This window comes from Vanessa cardui, chromosome 8 (genome assembly GCF_905220365.1).
Source record: "Vanessa cardui chromosome 8, ilVanCard2.1, whole genome shotgun sequence".
Lineage (NCBI taxonomy): Eukaryota > Metazoa > Arthropoda > Insecta > Lepidoptera > Nymphalidae > Vanessa > Vanessa cardui.
Window position 1 is genome coordinate 3,519,387 of NC_061130.1, and position 20,688 is coordinate 3,540,074.

At 33.5% G+C, this 20,688-nt stretch overlaps 1 protein-coding gene across 1 annotated transcript; it reads left to right on the forward strand.

Moving 5' to 3' along the window:
- The first annotated feature begins 970 nt into the window (after nucleotides 1–970).
- On the forward strand, nucleotides 971–14,948 carry LOC124531921 (cytochrome P450 4C1-like). Its single transcript, XM_047106490.1, has 9 exons — nucleotides 971–1,231; nucleotides 7,865–7,977; nucleotides 8,583–8,673; nucleotides 8,760–8,945; nucleotides 9,483–9,856; nucleotides 10,874–10,942; nucleotides 11,654–11,822; nucleotides 13,811–13,990; nucleotides 14,721–14,948. The coding sequence occupies exons 1-9, from the start codon at nucleotides 1,078–1,080 to the stop codon at nucleotides 14,879–14,881; spliced, it is 1,497 nt and encodes a 498-aa protein (XP_046962446.1). The 5' UTR covers nucleotides 971–1,077; the 3' UTR covers nucleotides 14,882–14,948.
- The last annotated feature ends 5,740 nt before the right edge of the window (nucleotides 14,949–20,688 follow it).

Here is a 20,688-nt window from a genome sequence, read left to right on the forward strand (position 1 = left end):
TTTATACTTTAGTTCTGTAAATTTTGGCATGTGTCAGAATTCGTATAAAGCTCCGTGACCAGCAGATCTTCACGCTCCATAACTGTTTTATTAAAGCCTGTTTTAAATTACTAGTAGTCGCATGCGGCTTCGCTCGTTTTAGGGTGTTGTTTGTCAAGTGTTAGGCAAATAAAGTAGCCTATGTAATTTCTCCTTTCAAGTTTGCTTCATACCAAATTTAATCAAATTCGGTTTAGCGGTTTAGTCGTGAATAGCGACAGACAGACAGAGTTACTTTCACGTTTTTTATATTGATATAGATTAATAATAACCAGTAAACGTTACAAATTTCATAGTTTACCATTAGAAAAAGGAATATGGTACAAGACAATACAAAGTGAACCTCCACATATACCCTGGTTCATTAACAGTAAAATATCTAGAAGACTAATTGTCACTGCTCACAGATTGAGGTCCGGACACATGCCTTTAAATAAATTTAAATTTATGATGAAAGTTTCTATCTCCCCCAACTGTGATATTTGCAAAACTGTTGAAGATGTACAACACATTAAGTGAATGTGTACGATTTCTGGAAGAGAAGCAATTATGAGACTTATGAATTTGAATAAATTTGACATTGGAATGTTTGTTGATATTCTTGCCAGACCAACATCTAAAGAGTCTATAACATTGTTCAAATTCATAAGTCACATTTTATTAGTTTATTTATAGATTAGATATATATTAGAATTAATGTAATTAGATTACGATGGGGCTGGCATGTACATTAGTATAAAAGTCCATATATAAAATAAAGAAAAAAAAATCAGTTTTCAACAGTTATTATTGCTATTTATAATTAGTATATTTATTATTTACATGTACGGTAACGTACACATAAATCACACTATCATTATTAGCAATAATGACAACTTAAAATAAATAAGGCGCGTATCAACCACAGATAGTATATCGTCAGTGAAGCACGCGTGCTCTCCTTGTTATTCGTTTTGATTATCTGTTCTTACAATAAAAACAAGAAAAAATCGCCGGTTTCGTCATTGCTGATCGTAGGATCAGCGAGATCATACCACAATGTGGCTTTTTATTATACTACCGGTTATACTAATTCTTGTATCGATAGAGCTTTACTATCGATTCGGAAGAGCTGGGAGGCTTATCAGGAAAATACCGGGACCGAAACCACAGCCTTTACTTGGGAATGTACTGAGTTACTTTAAAAAGCCAGGTATGTAAATTTTATAGTTGTTCATTAAAAGCAATGATATTCTAATAAACAGATATGTTATATCCATACTAAACAACAGAAAAAAGTGTGCCGTGCCGGGGACCGTTTATTTTAGTTTATTTTTACATTTCGTTAAAAATAAAAAGGATAGCTTGATAAAAACAATAAGTAAAAGGGATAACTAGATGTTTTAATTACACAAAACATATTACTACGTAATTATGATGTATTATAACGTATTACTACGTAAAACGACTAAAGGCAAACGTCCCAATTAGGACGTTTTCTAGTCTTCACTTTTTTAGCGTTAATATCTGTTTACTAAAACATCATTGATTAAAAGTTTATGCTTCTTTCTTGTTAAATTGATCGAAATATCTTAAGGTAATTTTACGTAAAGGTTTCGACATAACCCTTTCACAGTGACTGTAAAGCTTTCTACATAACCTGGATACGTTCTAAAAAAATTAAATTTTTAATATATTATTTGCAGTTACTTGTAAATATATAATAAAATATTATTAAATATTCATAATAAGTTAGTTATACTTATGAATACTGTTTGATTATTTGATTTGAATTGTTTTATCAAACAAAACAGTCAATGTTTATAAGATCGTCATGACCTTCAATTTTAAAGCATTGAAATTGTGTATTTAAAACACAATTGTCATATTGTACCTATATCTTAAATTGATACTAAAAATAATTACATTCACAAAGATAGTGCAATTCTATTTGATTGTATATCTACGTAAGATAACTGATGAAATATTTATGATTTTTAAATAACAACAACAAAATTACAGAAACTTTAAATTACAATAATAATGACTAATCTATGGTAATAACAGAATTATTTTGAGATTAGAACAACATAAGGTTTATATAAAAAACTTTAATTACAAAAAAAATATAACTAGGGGTATAGGCTATGTCATTTTCGTGAATTATTTGAATTTAAAATAATTATCGATGAAATCTTACCTTTTATATTTAACGCGTCGTTCGAATACAATATCACAGAAAGAATCGATTTTATTAATTAATCTATTTTTGAAAATATAATCATAACTAATCGTATGATACGACCTTGAAATGTCAGTGATTGTCTGATTTGTTTTTCGTACATTTATGAAGTCTAAAAGATGCGTCGTCATAGCATAACACAATAAGCCGGTTTTAAATTTTTTAGGAATGGTATAAGAAGTGACCTACTATATATGTTTACCTGTTATATATATCTATAGTTATAACTAGCGGCCCGTCCCGGCTTGGCACAGGTGGACATAAGTTTTTTAAAATATTTACCTTTTATGTATATATATATATATATATATATATTTTTTGAGTCGACATGGCCCAGTGTTTAGAACGCGTGCATCTTAACCGATGATTGCGGGTTCAAACCCAGGCAAGCACCGCTGATTCATGTGCTTAATTTGTCTTTATAATTCATCTCGTGCTCAGCGGTGAAAAAAAACATCGTGAGGAAACCTGCATGTGACAAATTTCATAGAAATTCTGCCACATGTGTATTCCACCAACCCGCATTGGAACAGCGTGGTGGAATATGTTACAAACCATCTCCTCAAAGGGAGAGGAGGCCTTTAGCCCAGCTGTGGGAATTTACAGGCTGTTGTTGTTGTTGTATTTTTTATTGCTTTTTTTCCGAAATGATTAACAATTGTATTTCTATATCAACATATTTACACAAACACCTTAATAAATGATATTATTATATATAACGTTCCTTATGAAGGCCTCTGTCTATTAGGAAAAACCGTATGAAAATTCATTCAGAAGTTTTAGAACTAGCGCGCACTGGTAACTTTTGTCACGGTGATTGTTTCGTCACTCTTGTCGAGTCCGTGAATATGTACAGGTGCAGACACAAATGTCACGTGGTAATGTGCGCGCACCTCCATACATATTCATGGACTCGACAAGAGTGACGAAACAGTCACCGTGACAAAAGTTACCAGTGCGCGCTAGTTCTTAGAGCTTATTGCGAACATATAGACAGACAGACGTGGTCGGGGACTTTGTTTAATAATATGTATTGAATATGATAATAATACCTAAATATATAATACGGAATTGTTATATATGAAATGATTACATAGAGTCCTATGTGGAAGAACTCTCTTTATTTTGTTGTTGGCTGTGGATCTGCTCATGAATTGTTCTACAACTAATTGCACTATACACTAATTGTAATGTAACATTACAGACAGTGGCGTAGCTAGGTGAGGAAGGGCCCCGGTGCATAGAAAAAGAATCGGGCCCTCACCCCCTTTTTCCCATCCCTCTTAAACTAATAATTACCCTTTAAAATTATAGATACCAAATAAGAAACCTTGTGCGCAGGGCCGTGATTTTCTAGCTTCAGAAGCTTAAGGTTAAGAGGGCCCCCTGAACTTCGGGGCCTTGGTACACACACCTGGCCATACGATAGTTACGCCGCTGATTACAGTTCGAAGGCTGTCTGTGTAATTAGAGGCACAAGGTATTATTTTATGGCCATACCATGGCCGGTACTAAATTAACGGTATAAAAACAATATATAACGTTATTAGTATATATAAATTCGGAAGTTCCAAGATAACCAATTTAAGCCTTTAAAAAGAAATGAGCATGAAATTGTAAATAATATATTTAAAAAATAGACAGTCATTGCACGTATGTCATCAAAGTTGTTTTGCTTAAATTGATGAATTATTGTTTTTAAATAAATCAATTGATAAGTATAGGTGCATGCCTGTCTGATGTACAGCCAGAGTAAAAATACCTTCGTCAGTTATAAAATTAATTCCTTTATCAAGTCTTAAACTCTTAGTACCTTTTGGATCTAAACATCAAATCATTGCGACGCAATATGTTCACTTTACCGATGTTTCTCGATCGGTAAAGCAGATTATCGCTCATTCTGAGCACGCGAAAATAGATCTTAAGGCCGAACATTTTCTTACTAAATTGGCATCCGCCGTTGCTTTGAAAAACGGCTTAGCTTAAAAGTAAGTCAGATTTATTTTACATAGATATGATTGGTATATAATGCAATGCAATGTTAATAATGTCAAAAAACTTTTTTTCTTACATATCTTGTATATTAATAACTTCTGTTTTTGTCCAAGTGATTGTGGGAAAAAAAGGTTATTGTCTCACTTCATAACTTCAGCTGTAGATATGCAAGAAATAAAGAGGATTTTTTATTGCGATTAATTAAATTGTTAAAATTTAACAAAAAAATAATTTTAAAAAGCGTAAATATGTTACTGGCTTGGTAGAGACTGGTCCCATATCTGTATAAGAAAAAAGTACCTAAACAAAATTGAAGTAAAGTGATGTCGACAAACTCCAATTCTCCCTGAAACTGACATCGATTTAAAAAAAAATCCATTTAAATAATGTTTCATCATTTTGCTAACACATTTGGCTTACATTATACAACAACAACAACAACAGTCTGTAAATTCCCACAGCTGGGCTAAAGGCCTTTTCTCCGGAGAAGGTTTTTTGGAACATATTCCACTACGGTGTTCCAATGCGGGTTGGTGGAATACACATGTGGCAGAATTTCTATGAAATTTGTCACATGCAGGCTTCCTCACGATGTTTTCCGTCACCGCTGAGCACGAGATGAATTATAAAGACAAATTAAGCACATGAATCAGCGGTGCTTGCCTGGGATTGAACCCGCAATCATTGGTTAAGATGCACGCGTTCTAACCACTGGGCCATCTCGTCCTCTATTATACAATGAAATCAAAACATGACGCAATGACTGGTTTCATTAGTTTCGAAACCTAAAAAAAATTTGAAAGAAACGCGAAGTATCCAAGAGCCACTAGTACATTATTGAATGTGTAAAAAAACATACTCAGTAACTAGAATCACCTAAGCATATTTCAACCAATGGCAAATGAGCTATCATTATTGTTTTCCGGTATTTAACTGTCCATTACAGTTTTTTTTTATTTTCATTTACTCTGTAATTAGTTTTTTATCTCTAATATTACTAGTATACGATAACGATTAAAGCAATTTGACGTGAATGTGTAATTTGTATTGATAAGAGTAAGCAGATGACTAGATACTTGATAGTATAAATATTCATTTATGTGATTTAGTGGTTAGTTGCCAAGGCGTTGGATTCATCATGATACACTACACTATCAATAGAGCCTACCGTTAATAATGCTTTTTTATGAGATAGGTAGGCGGATGGGCTATCTAGTGGTAGGTGCTCACCACTGACCATTATTATGTACATTAATGTAAATTGATAATTTTTTTAAATAAATTTTTGAAGTTGCATTTTTGACAAATTTTGAAAAAATCTTAAAAACGTGATAACTCAAAGATGATTAATTTTTGCACTATGCATATGTGGGTTTAAATTATTGCAAATAGTGTCACCCTTATCACCTCCTAACGGGTATACATTGAATTACCAATAACCTTGTATAAATATATTTTTAGTATTCGTGGCTAGTAGCAGGCAACTCTTTTATAATAAGAGACATAAAATATTTTTAGAATAGATTAAATTTTGCCAATAAAATCATTTGATAATAATAATAATCATTTCTATCGAAACGCTTGGCACTTGGAGTAGTGGTGCAAAAAGCTTCATCAAAAGTATAACACCTCGCCTCATTGCCTCCACTGGTGACAGGAGGGCTGGTTCGTTTTTTAGCATTCTTGCCAACATTCTCCGCGGTCAATATTTATACAGTAACTAGTTTTATTTCATATCCGTATATATTTAAGCATTTTATGATATTAATTCTTATGTTAAAAAAAATTTGATAGTTCAGTGTGAACCTGTGACGTAACTGCATCGCTAATGATAACCTTGGGAACAGCGATTTTGTCGCTTATGTCTATTATGTCTACTGGCTCCTCAAATCAAAACGCAATAATACTTCTATATGCTTGGTGATAGAATATATATATATATATATATATATATATATATATATATATATATATATATATATATATATATATATATACTATATATATACTATACTATATATATACACTATATTATATATATATATATACGAGGTTTGTTCAAAAGGAAAGGTGAATTTCGATTTTTTTTTAAAAGTATTCATTTATTCGTCAATATTAATTTTGTCCCCTTCAAAGTAATCCCCCCCAGATATACAGCACTTATACCAGCGCTTCTTCCAATCTTCGAAGCACTTCTGAAATGCGATTTTCGGTATGGCCATTAGCTCGTACTTCGATTTCGACTTTACCTCGTTAATAGTGGCAAAACGCTTTCCTTTCATTGTTTTCTTTAGATTAGGGAATAGAAAGAAGTCGCAGGGAGCCAAATCTGGTGAATAAGGTGGCTGAGGCATGATTATGGTGTTGTTTTTAGCCAAAAATTCACGAACAAGCATTGTTGTGTGAGCTGGTGCATTATCGTGATGCAGAATCCATGATTTGTTTTTCCACAATTCCGATCGTTTGAGCCGTATTGCTTCACGTAAACGTTGCATTACCTCCTTGTAATATTCTTTATTGACCGTACGACCTGTTGGCAAGAACTCATGATGTACGACGTCATTGTAATCGAAGAAAACAGTGAGCAAAACCTTCACATTTGATCGAGCTTGACGTGCTTTTTTCGGTCTCGGTTCATCTGGTCGCTTCCATTCGGATAATTGAGCCTTGGTTTCGACGTCATAGCCATACACCCAGGTTTCGTCACCAGTTATGACCCTTTTGAGCAAATCTGGATCGTTTTTAACATCATTCAACAACTCCTGAGCGATACTAATGCGTCGTTGCTTTTGCTCAAAATTTAGCAATTTCGGAACAAACTTCGCTGCTACACGTTTCATGCCCAAAATATTGGAAAAAATTGTATGGCATGAGCCAATTGATATGCCAACATCCTCTGCAACTTCCCTTATAGTGACTCGACGATTTTTTAAAACTATTTTCTTTGCTGCTTCGATGTTTTCTTCGCTTGTTGACGTGATTGCAACTCCAGGACGCTCATCGTCTTCAAAATCTTCTCGGCCGTTTGTAAAGCGGTTATACCACTTATAAACACTTTTTTGAGATAAAGTAGACGCGCCGAATGCCACAGTCAACATTTTAAAGGCGTTGAAACACTTTATTTCATTTTTAACGCAAAATTTAATACAGATTCTTTGATCCATTTTGTTCAAAAATAAAAAATCGAAGAACATACAAAAACGCCTTTTCTTTATCAGTTGTCAAAAAAAAACTACAAATTCAAAATGGCTGATAATATCAACATTTGAGAACCATATATGTACCAACATAACAAAAAGAAAAAATCGACGATTGAATACATACAGCCCGCGAAATTTCAAAATTCACCTTTTCTTTTGAACAAACCTCGTATATATATATATATATATATATATATATATATATGTCGGTCCCGCGGTTACAGACGTAGTAATCTACGTGAATTTTAAAGATTTAATTACTTAGCATGTAAATACAACACATTTTTGGTAAATATAAATGTATTAGAAGTAAATTGATAATGGAATGTCAGTGTCCACAGCGAAAGAACTTCTGCAAAACATAAAGGCTAAGACTTCCTTGAACATAAAATGTATTTTTTTTTTGCAGAAAAGCTGTTCGTTTTCCAACGACACTTGCACGAACACTATGGTGACATTAATCAGATACATTTTTCATTAAATATACGAATGGTGAACATCAGCAACCCGCAGGCTATTGAGGTAAATTAAATAGGCCTACATATGTATTGTTTGAACAAAGAAACACAGACCTCCCATAATTAATTGCGTAGTAACCGCGTATTCGTGCTAGAAAGTCATATATGACATTTAAGATTTTAAATTAACATGGTCATTTTTATTATTACAGTTATTGAAACAGGATATTTACCAGGTTATTTATTTTTATTTATAAAGATAACGTCGATATTTCAACGTTATCTACAAATGTCTTGTCGAAACTGCTCCATTTTTAAAAACTGTTATATAGGAAGCCTAAATGCAGATAATTAATAGTTTGGGTATAACGACCGTAAGAGAAAATGGCTCAGCACTGACATTTAAAGGATTTTAGTACGATACAAACCAACATAAACTAAATTAATATTACATAATTTCACGAAAGTAAATGTGAACGACACAATAGGTTAAAAATTTTAAAGAGTTTTTACGCAACAAATAAATAAAAAAAGAGGTTGATTTTGGGTGAACTGGTGGGGAATCATTACATGATTTGCTTGCAACATTGGAGCCTGGTATCTGTAGATAAGCTACAGACTCTTATTTATTTGCTTTATATTATTAATTATTATGATTTGAATTTCTAGAAACTTCTATCAGGAACTGAAAACAATTACAAAGAACATCCATACACCTACCTCACGAACTGGCTTCGAGAGGGGCTACTGGTCAGTAATGGTATGCTATATTAATTACCTACTTAAAAACATCTGAGATTAAGTAAATTCATTACAGATATAAACTTTATTACTTAAAATTTTTAGGTGCAAAATGGTTTCAAAGGAGGAAAATGTTAACCAAAGCGTTTCATTTTAACATTCTCCAAAAGTATTTCGTGACGTTTAAGGAAGAGGCTGAACATTTCCAGAAGGTCTTGCTGGAGGAAGTTCAGAAGCAAAGAACGAACTTACTGTCTTTAATGAGCTCTGCGACTCTACGTATCATGTGTGGTATAGTTATATTTGTATCTTTTTATTTTAGGTTTTCATAATATTAAGACACCGTTTGTGAAATCTACCAGAGCAACATAGTCACCTAAGTGACTCAGCTCTTAAAATGAGACTAAAAAAAAAGACACCGTTTCTACTTCTCATGGCCCTTAACTATTAAAATTATTGTTATTGTATGCCATTTCGAAAAGAAATGTCTTTGAATATTGATTGATCAGATTTGAAGGCTTATGCTAGTATTGCAATTACAATAAAACTAAATATAGTTTTGAATTATAATGAATTAGGATTAATACATCGTGCTCGGCGGTGATGGAAAACATCGTGAGTAAACTTGCATATCTAATTTCATAGAAATTCTGACACATGTGTATTACCGAATTGGAACAGCGTGTTGGAATATGTTCCAAACTTTCTCCTCAAAGGGAGCTTTAGCCCAGCAGTGGGAAATTTACAGGCTGTTGGTGTTGCTGTTTTAGGATTAAATATTGTTTTTATGACGTACTATGTTTCTAAAATATTATGACAAACTTTTAGAAACAGCAATGGGATCTACACATGAAAATATGCAATCGTTGATGACCAAATACTTTTCATCATTAGACGACGTAGGCGATTGTTTCACGCAAAGATTAGTAGCACCATGGTTGCACTTGGAGCCCATTTACCAGCTAACTGGCTTGGCAAGACGGGAAAATAATGCAGTGAAACATTTACACACCCTAACCAATAGTGTTGTAAAAAGTAGGAGGAACTTTTTGGCTGAGAAAAACTTCAATCAATTCGACAACGACGCTGAGTGCGACAGTAAAGAGAAATTAGCAATGTTGGATCTGCTCCTCAAAAATGAAAAGTCCGGTCTCATCGATCACGAAGGCACCATAGAGGAAGTAGACACGTTTATGTTTGCGGTAAGTAATACAGTGTTGTTAATTGTGAGTCGAGTTGGCCCAGTGGTTGGAACGCGTGCATCTTAACCGATGATTGCGGGTTCAAACCCAGGCAAGCACCGCTGATTCATGTGCTTAATTTCTCTTTATAATTCATCTCGTGCTCAGCGGTGAAGGAAAACATCGTGAGGAAACCTGCATGTGACAAATTTCATAGAAATTCTGCCACACGTGTACTCCGCCAACCCGCATTGGAACAGCGTGGTGGAATATGTTCCAAACCTTCTCCTCAAAAGGGAGAGGAGGCCTTGAGCCCAGCAGTGGGAATTTACAGGCTGTTGATGAAGTAATACAGTATCAATCAAACTTGAAGACATATTCTGTAAGAACGAATAAGGACATAGACAAAATTCGTTCGAATTAAATAGCCTTATTTTGTACGCTAAAATCTCGAAAGTATTTCCCTATAAAATAAAGATCAGATACAGAAATACACAAAGGATATAAATTGTATAAAAAATATCAGTTTACAATATTTTTTGATGTTCACCTTAATTTGGAAGGATTATGATACTTGCCTTTGTTTCAAACTCATGCTAGGGGCTATTTATTGATTACGTAACTATTTTTTAGTCTTTATCCTCTCCACCCCTTTTATAAGAAAAAGTAATAAATAGGGCGACCCCCTCCTCTCGTATAAGACTTATTACGAAATAATTTGAAAGAAAAAAATGAATAAATGTTTGGTTTATTTTATTGCAATGTAACAATTTTTGGAAATGTTTATTTGTTATTTCAAAGGTTCTAAAGGTACGCATTCGAGCGAACTTCGGCAATCGAACGGTTTCCCGCGTTTTTTCAAATAATGTTTTTTACTCTGTGCATTTTTTTGATCTCACGTAAGAACTATCGAAACTCCTTCTCATGCCCTTGTAAGAAACCATAAGACATGATCGACCACCGCCTAGATCGTCTTATGTCATAAATTAATGGCCCTTAATGATGATCACAAGATTACATAATTTTTTTTTTATACAGGGCCACGACACCACCGCTACAGCCATGACTTTCATGTTAATGGCCTTAGCAAATGAGCCCGAAATCCAAGTAAGTAAAACCATTCAATAAATTGTAATATTATATTATCATTAATCCATACTATTATACTAAATGTCGGCTAGTAATGTTGACAGAGTATAAAGTCTCTTGGTGGTAGGGCTTTGTGAAAGCTCGCCTGGGTAGGTACCACCCACTCATCAGATATACTACCGCTAAACAACAGTACGCAGTATTCTTGTGTTCCGGCTTGAAGGGTGAGTGAGCTCTGGCTCACTATTACTATGGTAACTACAGGCACAAGGGACATAGCATCTTAGTTCCCAAGGTTGGCGGCGAATTGACGATGTAAGGAATAGTTAATATTTATTACAGCGTCATTGTCTTATGCTCGTCCGCCGACCTATTCTATAAAAAAAAAAATAAGATAACAAAACATACGGCGAATGTCAAATGGAATAAAATAATCGAAATTTAAATATTAAAACATATATACTATACTATAATATTATAAATGCGAAAGTAGCTGTGTCACTAAGTCTGTCTCGCTTTCACGCCAAAGCTACTGAACTGATTTAAACGAAATTTGGTACACAATTAGTCTAGAGACTGAGAAAGGACATAGACTAAAAAAGTGTTGTAAACAAAGACATCTTATACCAATGTAATATTTTAGGTTAATTTATAAATATATTATATTTTCTACGCTAGCAAAACCGCGAATAACTAACAAGTTTAAAATAGAAAGTGACCATTTTTCAGGACAAGATTTATGAGGAGATTTCTGAAATTTTTGGTGATTCAGATCGGGCAGTGACAACAGAGGATTTGAACCAAATGAAGTATCTAGAATGCTGTATCAAGGAATCACTGAGGCTGTATCCGAGTGCACCTCTCATTGCTAGATACGTACAAAAAGAAACAGTATTAGGTAATGATCAAATTATTACCTAGGATAAGTATTATCTCTCTTTGTCGACCTCCATAATCGAGTGGTGTGTACACCGGTTTTCATGGGTACGCCACTCTGAGGTCCCGGATTCGATTCCCAACTGAGTCGATGTAGATTACCATTAGTTTTCTATGTTGTCTTGGGTCTGGGTGTTTGTCGTTACTTCTGATTTCCATATCACAAGTGCTTCAGATACTTACATTGGAATCAGAGTAATGTATGTGATGTTGTCTCATATTTAAAATATAATATCAACAAAATACATGTTGTCGTTTAAACATACAACACTTCAGATTATATCCGTGTTGGTATCAGTATTGACGTCTAGCAAAAAAAATGATTAAAGTACTGCATGTAAATGTTCCATAGTTGGATTTTCATTATACTCATTTTATAAAAAGTTTAGAAACGAATTCCACTACTTTTTTACTTGGTGGTAGGGCGTGCAAGCCCGTCTGGCTATCTATACTCATCAGTTATACTACCGCCAAATAACAGTACCTACTGAGTATTGTTGTGTTCCGGTTTGAAGGGTGAGTGAGCCAGTGTAACTACAGGTACAAGGGACATGACATCTTAGTTCCCAAGGTTGGTGGCACAATGACGATGTAAGGTATTGTAATATTTCTTACAGCGTTATTGTCTATGGGTGATGGTGACCACTTACTATCAGGTGGTCTTTACGCTCGTCCGCCAAACTATATCATAAAAAAAAACTTGACCACAGTTTTCCATGGTTCCATATGCGGTTTGGTAGATTTACATTTCTATATATTACGTTCTTCGGAAAAAAAATTATTCGGAAAAGTTAAATCCCAAATGTAATGCTTTTTGCGTCAGTTCATATAAAGACCTAATTTCTAATGAAATTCGATGATAGAGCTCAAAAATATACGCTGTTAATATTTTAATATTTATACTATTGGATAAATTTTCATTAAAATCAAGAGTTACACACATTATCGTTGTATCGAGAAAAAACCTACTACATAATAAGAATACATAGAAAAGTCTTGGTAGTCTCTTACTTGGGGTGGAAATAGTGTGAAGGGATATATTGACATATCCTACCGCCAAACAGCAATACTTTGCAATTTTGTTTTGAAGAATGAGCGGACCAGTGTTACACGGACATGTGATGTATTTGGTACCAAGGTTGGCAGCACATTGGCCATGTACTTATATACACAATATATACCAATGATGTCTGTGAGATATGGTGACGACTATTGACCAACAGGTCCAATGTCCGCTTCCCCTATCTATAAAACAAAATGGCTTAACGATGCACAAGCAATAGATGGTGACATAGATAAAGAAATTATATCAGCGTATTAATTATCAGCGTATTAATTATCAAACAGTGATAACGTGATATTTGATTGGAATGACTAAGGGTTTTCATGTTATGCATATCCATAGGTAGACATTAGTTTATAATAATCATTGTAACATTGATTACTTTGATAAAATCTGTGATAATCATTATATGTGCATACGCATTAAGGATATAAGTTTATCCTTTCAAGTTTCAGACGATAAAAAAGCGTGAAATTAATACTTGTAGACTTCCATGCAGGATAAATTACATACATATATAATTGTATTTAACTAACATGACTGTATTTTTAAATGTTGAAAAAGAGTAACTACTGAGTCTCTTGCCGGTTCTTATAGTTTTCTAACCGGTGGTCACTTCACTTAATATAAAAAAATGACGATTCAAAAGTGCTTTTATAAGCCTACTTGAATAAAATATATTTTGATTTATATTGCACCAATACGGCACTAACTATAGTTTCCTGTATGTTATGACACTTTTGCCAATAATAATATTGGTGATTCACTGACGATTCAAATCGGGTAGCTAAGGCAAAGCCCCAACACAGGTTCTGTCTGGCAATCTGTACAATAAAATTGACTAATAAAGGTAATAATAGATGATTAATAACATAATTTTATTTCAGGTGGTTACACAGTACCCGCGAATACGACTTGTTTGATCTACATATACGATTTGCATCGCCGAGCTGATCTGTATCCGGAACCCGAGCGTTTTATTCCTGAGAGATTCCTCCCAGAGAACTGTGCAAAGAGACATCCTTTCGCCTACATACCGTTCAGTGCAGGACCCCGGAATTGTATAGGTAAACTTGTACTACATGTGGCCTAGGTAGAGATGAGCTGAGATGGCCCAGTGGTTTGAACGCGTGCATCTTAACCGATGATTTCGTATTCAAACCCAGTCAAGCACCACTATATATATGTGCTTGATTTGAGTTTATAATTCAACTCGTGCTTGGCGGTGAAGGAAAACATAGTGAGGAAACCTGTATGTGTCTAATTTCATCGTAATTCTGCCACGTGTGCATTCCACTAACCCGCATTGGAACAGTGTGGTGGATTTGTTCCAAACCCTCTATTTAATGGGAGAGGAGGCCTTGCCCAGCAGTGGGAAATTTACAGGCTGTTACTTTACTTTTTTGCCTAGTTACCAAATAGTCAATGGATTTCTACTAAATGTAATTTTATATAATCCGTTGTTAATTTATATCAGCTGTGCTCGAGATTTGCATTTGACAAAATAGTTGGTGTTGTAGCCTAAGTTACTCCTTATTACATTAGCTATCTATCAGGGAAAGTCCCGTCAAAATCAGTCCATCCGTTCTAGAGATAAGAAACAGAAATACAGACAGACAGACAAAAATATACATTTTGGTATATGTTCCACAAATATGTATTTCGTTAAAATCGTTTATTTTAATATAGCAAACAGACACTCCAAATTGTATTATATGTACAGATGTTTCGTTGTTATGAAAAAGCAAATGAGGTTTTATATTTGATAGCTTTAACTTATATATGTTATGCTTCTAGGCCAGAAGTTTGCCATGATGGAGTTGAAGACTGTGATGTGTGCCATACTCAGGAAGTTCCGCGTGGAGCCAGTGACCAAAAAATCAGATCTCGTTTTCAAAACTGACATTGTATTGCGTACCACACATCCGATATACGTCAGATTTTGTGCGAGAAAATAAATTAAAATATATTATATACTTTGATCATAAGAACTAGCGCGCACTGGTAACTTTTGTCACGGTGACTGTTTCGTCACTCTTGTCAAGTCCATGAATATGTATGGAGGTGCGCGCACTTAACGACATGACAATTGGGTGACATTTGTGTCTGCATCTGTACATATTCACGGACTTGACAAGAGTGACGAAACAGTCACCGTGACAAAAGTTACCAGTGCGCGCTAGTTCTTACCCTGTTGTAATATATATATACCTAAAATGTACACAAAATTTTACAAACTGAAATATAATATTGTTCATAGTCTTGAACATTTCATTACAAATCTATGTTGTTTTCGCTTACTATAATGTTAAATGTTAGATACATAAAACAATAATTTTAACTGTTTAGTGATAAGTTGATGGTGTACCTTTCAAAATAAATATATAAATAATAAATGATTTGCTTTCTACTTACAGTATAGATGATTTTATTTGTATAACCCTTCTTTTGTCCTTTTTAAATCATTTAGTGAAAGGGCCCTGTGCAAGGCAGACTGGGAAGAATCATTAGATATTCTAACGCCAAATGCCAATAATGTTTATTGGTTTTTTTCCGATTTGAAGGGTAAGTGAGCCAGTGTGACTAGGTGCATTGGTGCATATATTTTACAGCGTCAATTTGTATGGGAGGTGAGGATCATAAAGCGTGCGCCCGGTCGTTTTGCCGCTGCACCGTCGATCTAGGCAGACCTGACGGTAAAAAAATCATATCAAATTTATGAAAATGTGTCCTTGGCGATTGATATAAAAAAAAAATTGGTTGTATTCGTTTTTGTGAAATTTTTAATATACAAATAAAAAAAAGACTCAATATTTTATTCGAAACTTTGAATGCTTATAAAATCAAAACTACTATGTATTTAACTAGTGTATTTGTATACATACAGGCTTTACTGAGAAAAAAATTCAAGTGATTTGGCACATCTAGTAACATTCTCCATAAGCTAAGATTTACTTTTATGATAGATATATAATGTCAGTCATTATACAAAAATATAAACTCAGAAACTAGCGCCATCTCTCACTGAATTTCCGTACTACTTACTCACGGATTTGAATTATTCATTCGTTGAGCCCAAATAGTATATAGTTTTTATAATAAATTATAGATGGCGTTTAACTGATATTATTATCAAGTAACAATTCATTTACAAAATAATTATTAATTAAGGGTGAAGCTATATATGAGGTAATATCATACATGGTTAAAATAGTTGTGGTTTTACTATAATAGTATGGAGTTTAGAGACGTTTTTATTCAGAACAGAATTATTAATTTTTGATTGTATTTATTTATATGAGAAGAATGCCGGAAAATCTGTATTTATAATTTTACTCTGTAAATGACGGTACAAAGGTACTGAATTGACCCTAGTCGATTAAAATTTATTTTGAATGATGATTTGTTTTAATTCCAAATGGTGTAAATAACTGTTTTTGAAAAGAGAATGTATACCGAAAGAATAAATACTGCGGCTTAATGTAAACTGGGACCAGTTAAACGTTATAAGCAAATAAAATATGTATACCTATTCATAGTAACTTTTTTCAGGCTGATAGAATCAGTGACATTCATTCTATGTACTAATTTAAAGATAAGCTTACAGCGCTAAGTTTCCGACACCGCAAAGTCAATAAATCCTCTTTGGGTTGCTTGGGTGTCCGTTTCTGTAATAATCGAAAAAATCTTTAACATTGCCTATTCCTAAATTCAAATAATTTGTAAAAAACACTTGTTAAAAAAACATTTTTTCAATACAAGACCGTCTATAAAAAAGCATGGAGCTAATACGTGTTGACATCCAAGTAGGATCTATTATACTCGTATATGTATTTAATTAACGTAACTTTGTATTTAAAATGTTGGAAAAGAGAATCTACTGAGTTTCTCGCCGGTTCGTCGCCATAGAATTTACATTACTACTTATTCTACTGCCTGCTTGAATCCTACTATTATAAAGGCGAAAGTTTGTATGTATGGATGTATGGATGTTTGTTACTCTTTCACGTAAAAACTACTGAATGGATTTGAATGAAACTTTACCACAATATAGCTTATACATCAGAATAACACATAGGCTACAATTTTTGAGGTTTCTAATGTGAGGTCGTAAAAAAACACATTTTTTGCGCTTACATTGCAAACGCTGACTGAATCCTACAAAATAGATCAAAACAATGTACTACAGTATTGTACAACTTAAAAAGGTCTACAAAAAAGTCCGTGATGGTATATGTTTATCTCTTAGGAATAACCCACAATAACCATTTTTTATCCTTTACTTTGTACGAGAAATAATGGCTTATTTACGAAGCGATTTTAAGCGATTACTAGACTAGACGGGACGAAGCTGAAGTCCACGCGAACGAAGTCGCGGGCAAAAGCTAGTAAAGTATATTTTGTTTTGATAACTGTTGCTATAACTCACCCCCAGTGGCGGATTTATAAATCTGCCGCTAGTAAGCTAGTAGGCAGTACTTTTTTTTGCATCATTTATGATTTGTGTTCTATCGTCCTCATTATATCGGTTTTTTTCCTTTATTAGTATGATTATAAACTAGGTGATATTTCAGTCAGTTACTAAATTGTTTTTCCAACCCGCTATGTAGTGATAGTAGTAGTATACGGATTACCGACGTTATGTGTATACATAATTATAAGTTTTTTTATTTATTTCTGTACGATAATAACAAATTTGGGCTAAATTTGCCGCCCCTCTAAATCTGCCGCCCTAGGGTCCTAACTTAGCCTATTGGTAAATCCGTCACCGTGCACCCCATCCTAATTACTTAACCGATCACTATGAAATTGCGTATGCGCTGTAAGGGGTGACAACTGGCCTCTTCATATCCTCTGGCCTCCGAAACCCGCGGGCTGGCACTAATAGGAAATGATGGTAATTTGAGAATATTACTTGCTGTTTGAATGTTGATTTTCGACAAAAATAAGACATTGTAAATGCTCTAAGAGTAATAAGGGTCGGGAGAAGGTCAGGCTGCTGTAACTGATACTGAGACTTTTTGGTTTGTTTTATTAGTTCTTAAGAGTTTCGAGGACCTTATATTTTTCATTATATTGGTTTGGTAGCAAATTATTATCGTTGACGGTAGTGCTGCACTGAACCGAGATGGCGCAGCGATTAACAGATAATTGCGGGTTCAAACCCAAGCAAGCATCACTGAATATGAAATGAAATTCTGCCACATGTGTATTGGAACCACCGACCCCTATTGGAACAGCGTGATGGAATATGTTCCAAAAGCTCCTCAAAGGCCTTAGCCCAGCTGTGGGAAATTTACAGGCTGTTGTTGTTTGTTGTTGCTATTGGTTCTTAAGAGTTTTGATGTTCTGATTATTGAGCATTCTCTTGTATGGTAAGTCTTACATTCGATTTTGTTTACTTGACGATTGTGATATTTCAGGTTCCACGCTGCAATACTTCTACTACTGCAGCCCTTCTCATCCATTTATATCAGACTCTTAATTTGGAATACAAATTCTCGGTTGTATGAATTTTTTCGAGCGCTCTAATTGCCCTTTGAAAACCAAGACTTTAGGTAACATTCATTACATACACTTTAAAAGTGGTGTGGAAAAATATGAAATCTGACGTTATATATGAAACTAAGAATAGCAAAACAAGGTGGAAAGGTACCGGTGATAGATAAAGTACATATAAATAGTGTTAGAGTTATTTTTTGTTACACATTGTATAACTATAATTTATTAGAATAATTTAGTTAATAATATGTCGATTGACTATTTTTAGAATATGTTGTAATGTAATATTTTAATTTTTCACGATTAATACTGGCCGATTGGCAAGTAAGAAAGAGAATGTCAAGAAATCGAATGCGGCGGCAATGTTTGGTGATATTTATATTATTAATTTGGAAATAATGAGATTGAGAGGCGAAATTTAGATATAAAATACGGGATGTATTGTAAAAAACGAATTAGTGGATAAAATGAGTGTGGAAATAGTGCTAATAAATGAATCTGGATGAATATCGTTGTTTAAACTCGTGACCATCCTAAAAATAGTTACCTAGAGAAATCAATAAAATCCAGGGCCCGATGCAACATCCAATTGTGTGCATCGTCCCTCAAATATCTGCTGTCTCTTTTGTAGATGGAATAGGATCGTGTGAGGAAGACAGGTGTATTCGTAATTTCAATTAACGAGAAAGTAACAGCAATATTAAATGCATCGAAATCAAATCGATTTCGCAGTTCCATCGCTACAATATCGCTACGATGTAGAAGCGATGTAGGATCGTTATCAGTGAACGAATTCAACAGCGTTCCTGTAGTACGAACAAAGGAAAATGCTACGAGATGCCAGAGTGACATCGAGGCTGTATCGTTGAGATATTGGTACTGTATCACGTGACAGATGCGTTTGGAACTGTAAATAACTTTCGTAATACAGGTTGTACTATTGAAACTCATTCGAAAACTAATTATCCCTGTTTAAAATTGATTCGATTGATTACACTCGTAGGTGTATGATGTTTATTTGTTTTTTTTTTTTAATATGTAAAACGAACGTACGTCGTGAATTGTAAGGAAGATGAACAGACTGATGAAATAGCAAAGCTGATGAATCTGTTACACATATAATAGCTTAGAAAACTTTCCGTGATTGAAAAATGAGTTCTACGGGAGTTAGGTTAGGTTAGGAGGTAAAAATAACAGCAATTATCACAAAACTTTTTCATATCATTAAAGTCTTTTAATACGAAAAATCTCATACAGATCTAAGTTCGAAGCTAACAATTTGGCAGTGTTCCTCAAAATAAATACGAAGTGATTTATTTATTATTAAAAAAAAAAAAACTAGGCATAGGTTTGTGTCTCCTCGAGTAATAATTGATACAAATATCTGTATTATAATATGGTATTCCTTTTTTAAAAGTCATGAATAAGTTATCGATTAATTGGTTTCTTCACGGACGCCATTGATAATGGAAAATATTTTCACCTTGACCTTGTACCCTTGAGTTCACAATGTCGATAAAGGGCAGGGGGAAAATGATCAATGTTTGAACGCTCTCTAACATTATAATGGAAACTTGTTATATATATTATGTTAAACTATGCTACAAAATAAAAATATATATAAATTTACAATAAGCAAAAAATATATAATGATTCTTAATGAGTTATAATTATAATATTAAACTTTTTTAATTTTCTTTACCTAATTTTGACACTTAAGTTTTTTTTTTAATATGAACATTAATAAAATCAGTATCGTGCCAAGAAACCTCTCCGTTTGTCTCTATCGATGCTATCTGAAGCAACCGGTAGCCACGTGTAGTGAAACCTTTTATTTTTACGTTCTTTGCCAAGAAATAAAACTCTTTATTTATAAGAGTGATATGTGTTACTTCAAATCCTTGTATGATTTTATACATTTCACATAACATTTGCGATTCTCATTAAACTAAAATACAATATATTTTAGTGTAATCGAAGTATTTATATAAGGAAAATAATTATTTAAACAAATCAGCTAGTTGATTGATTACTTGTTTACTAATTGTTATTTTATGGAAATTAAAAAAGGTATTAATAATATCTATGAGTAATACTTGCTAATGGAACGATCGTACAACCTTATTATTAAACTAATTCTTAATATATTTATTATTAATTATTATTTTACAATAATAACTAGTTAAATGTAGTGTTATATAAAGTGAAACATAATTAATTCAATAGGAACTTTCTCGTAGTAATGGATTTTAAATGTCAGAGT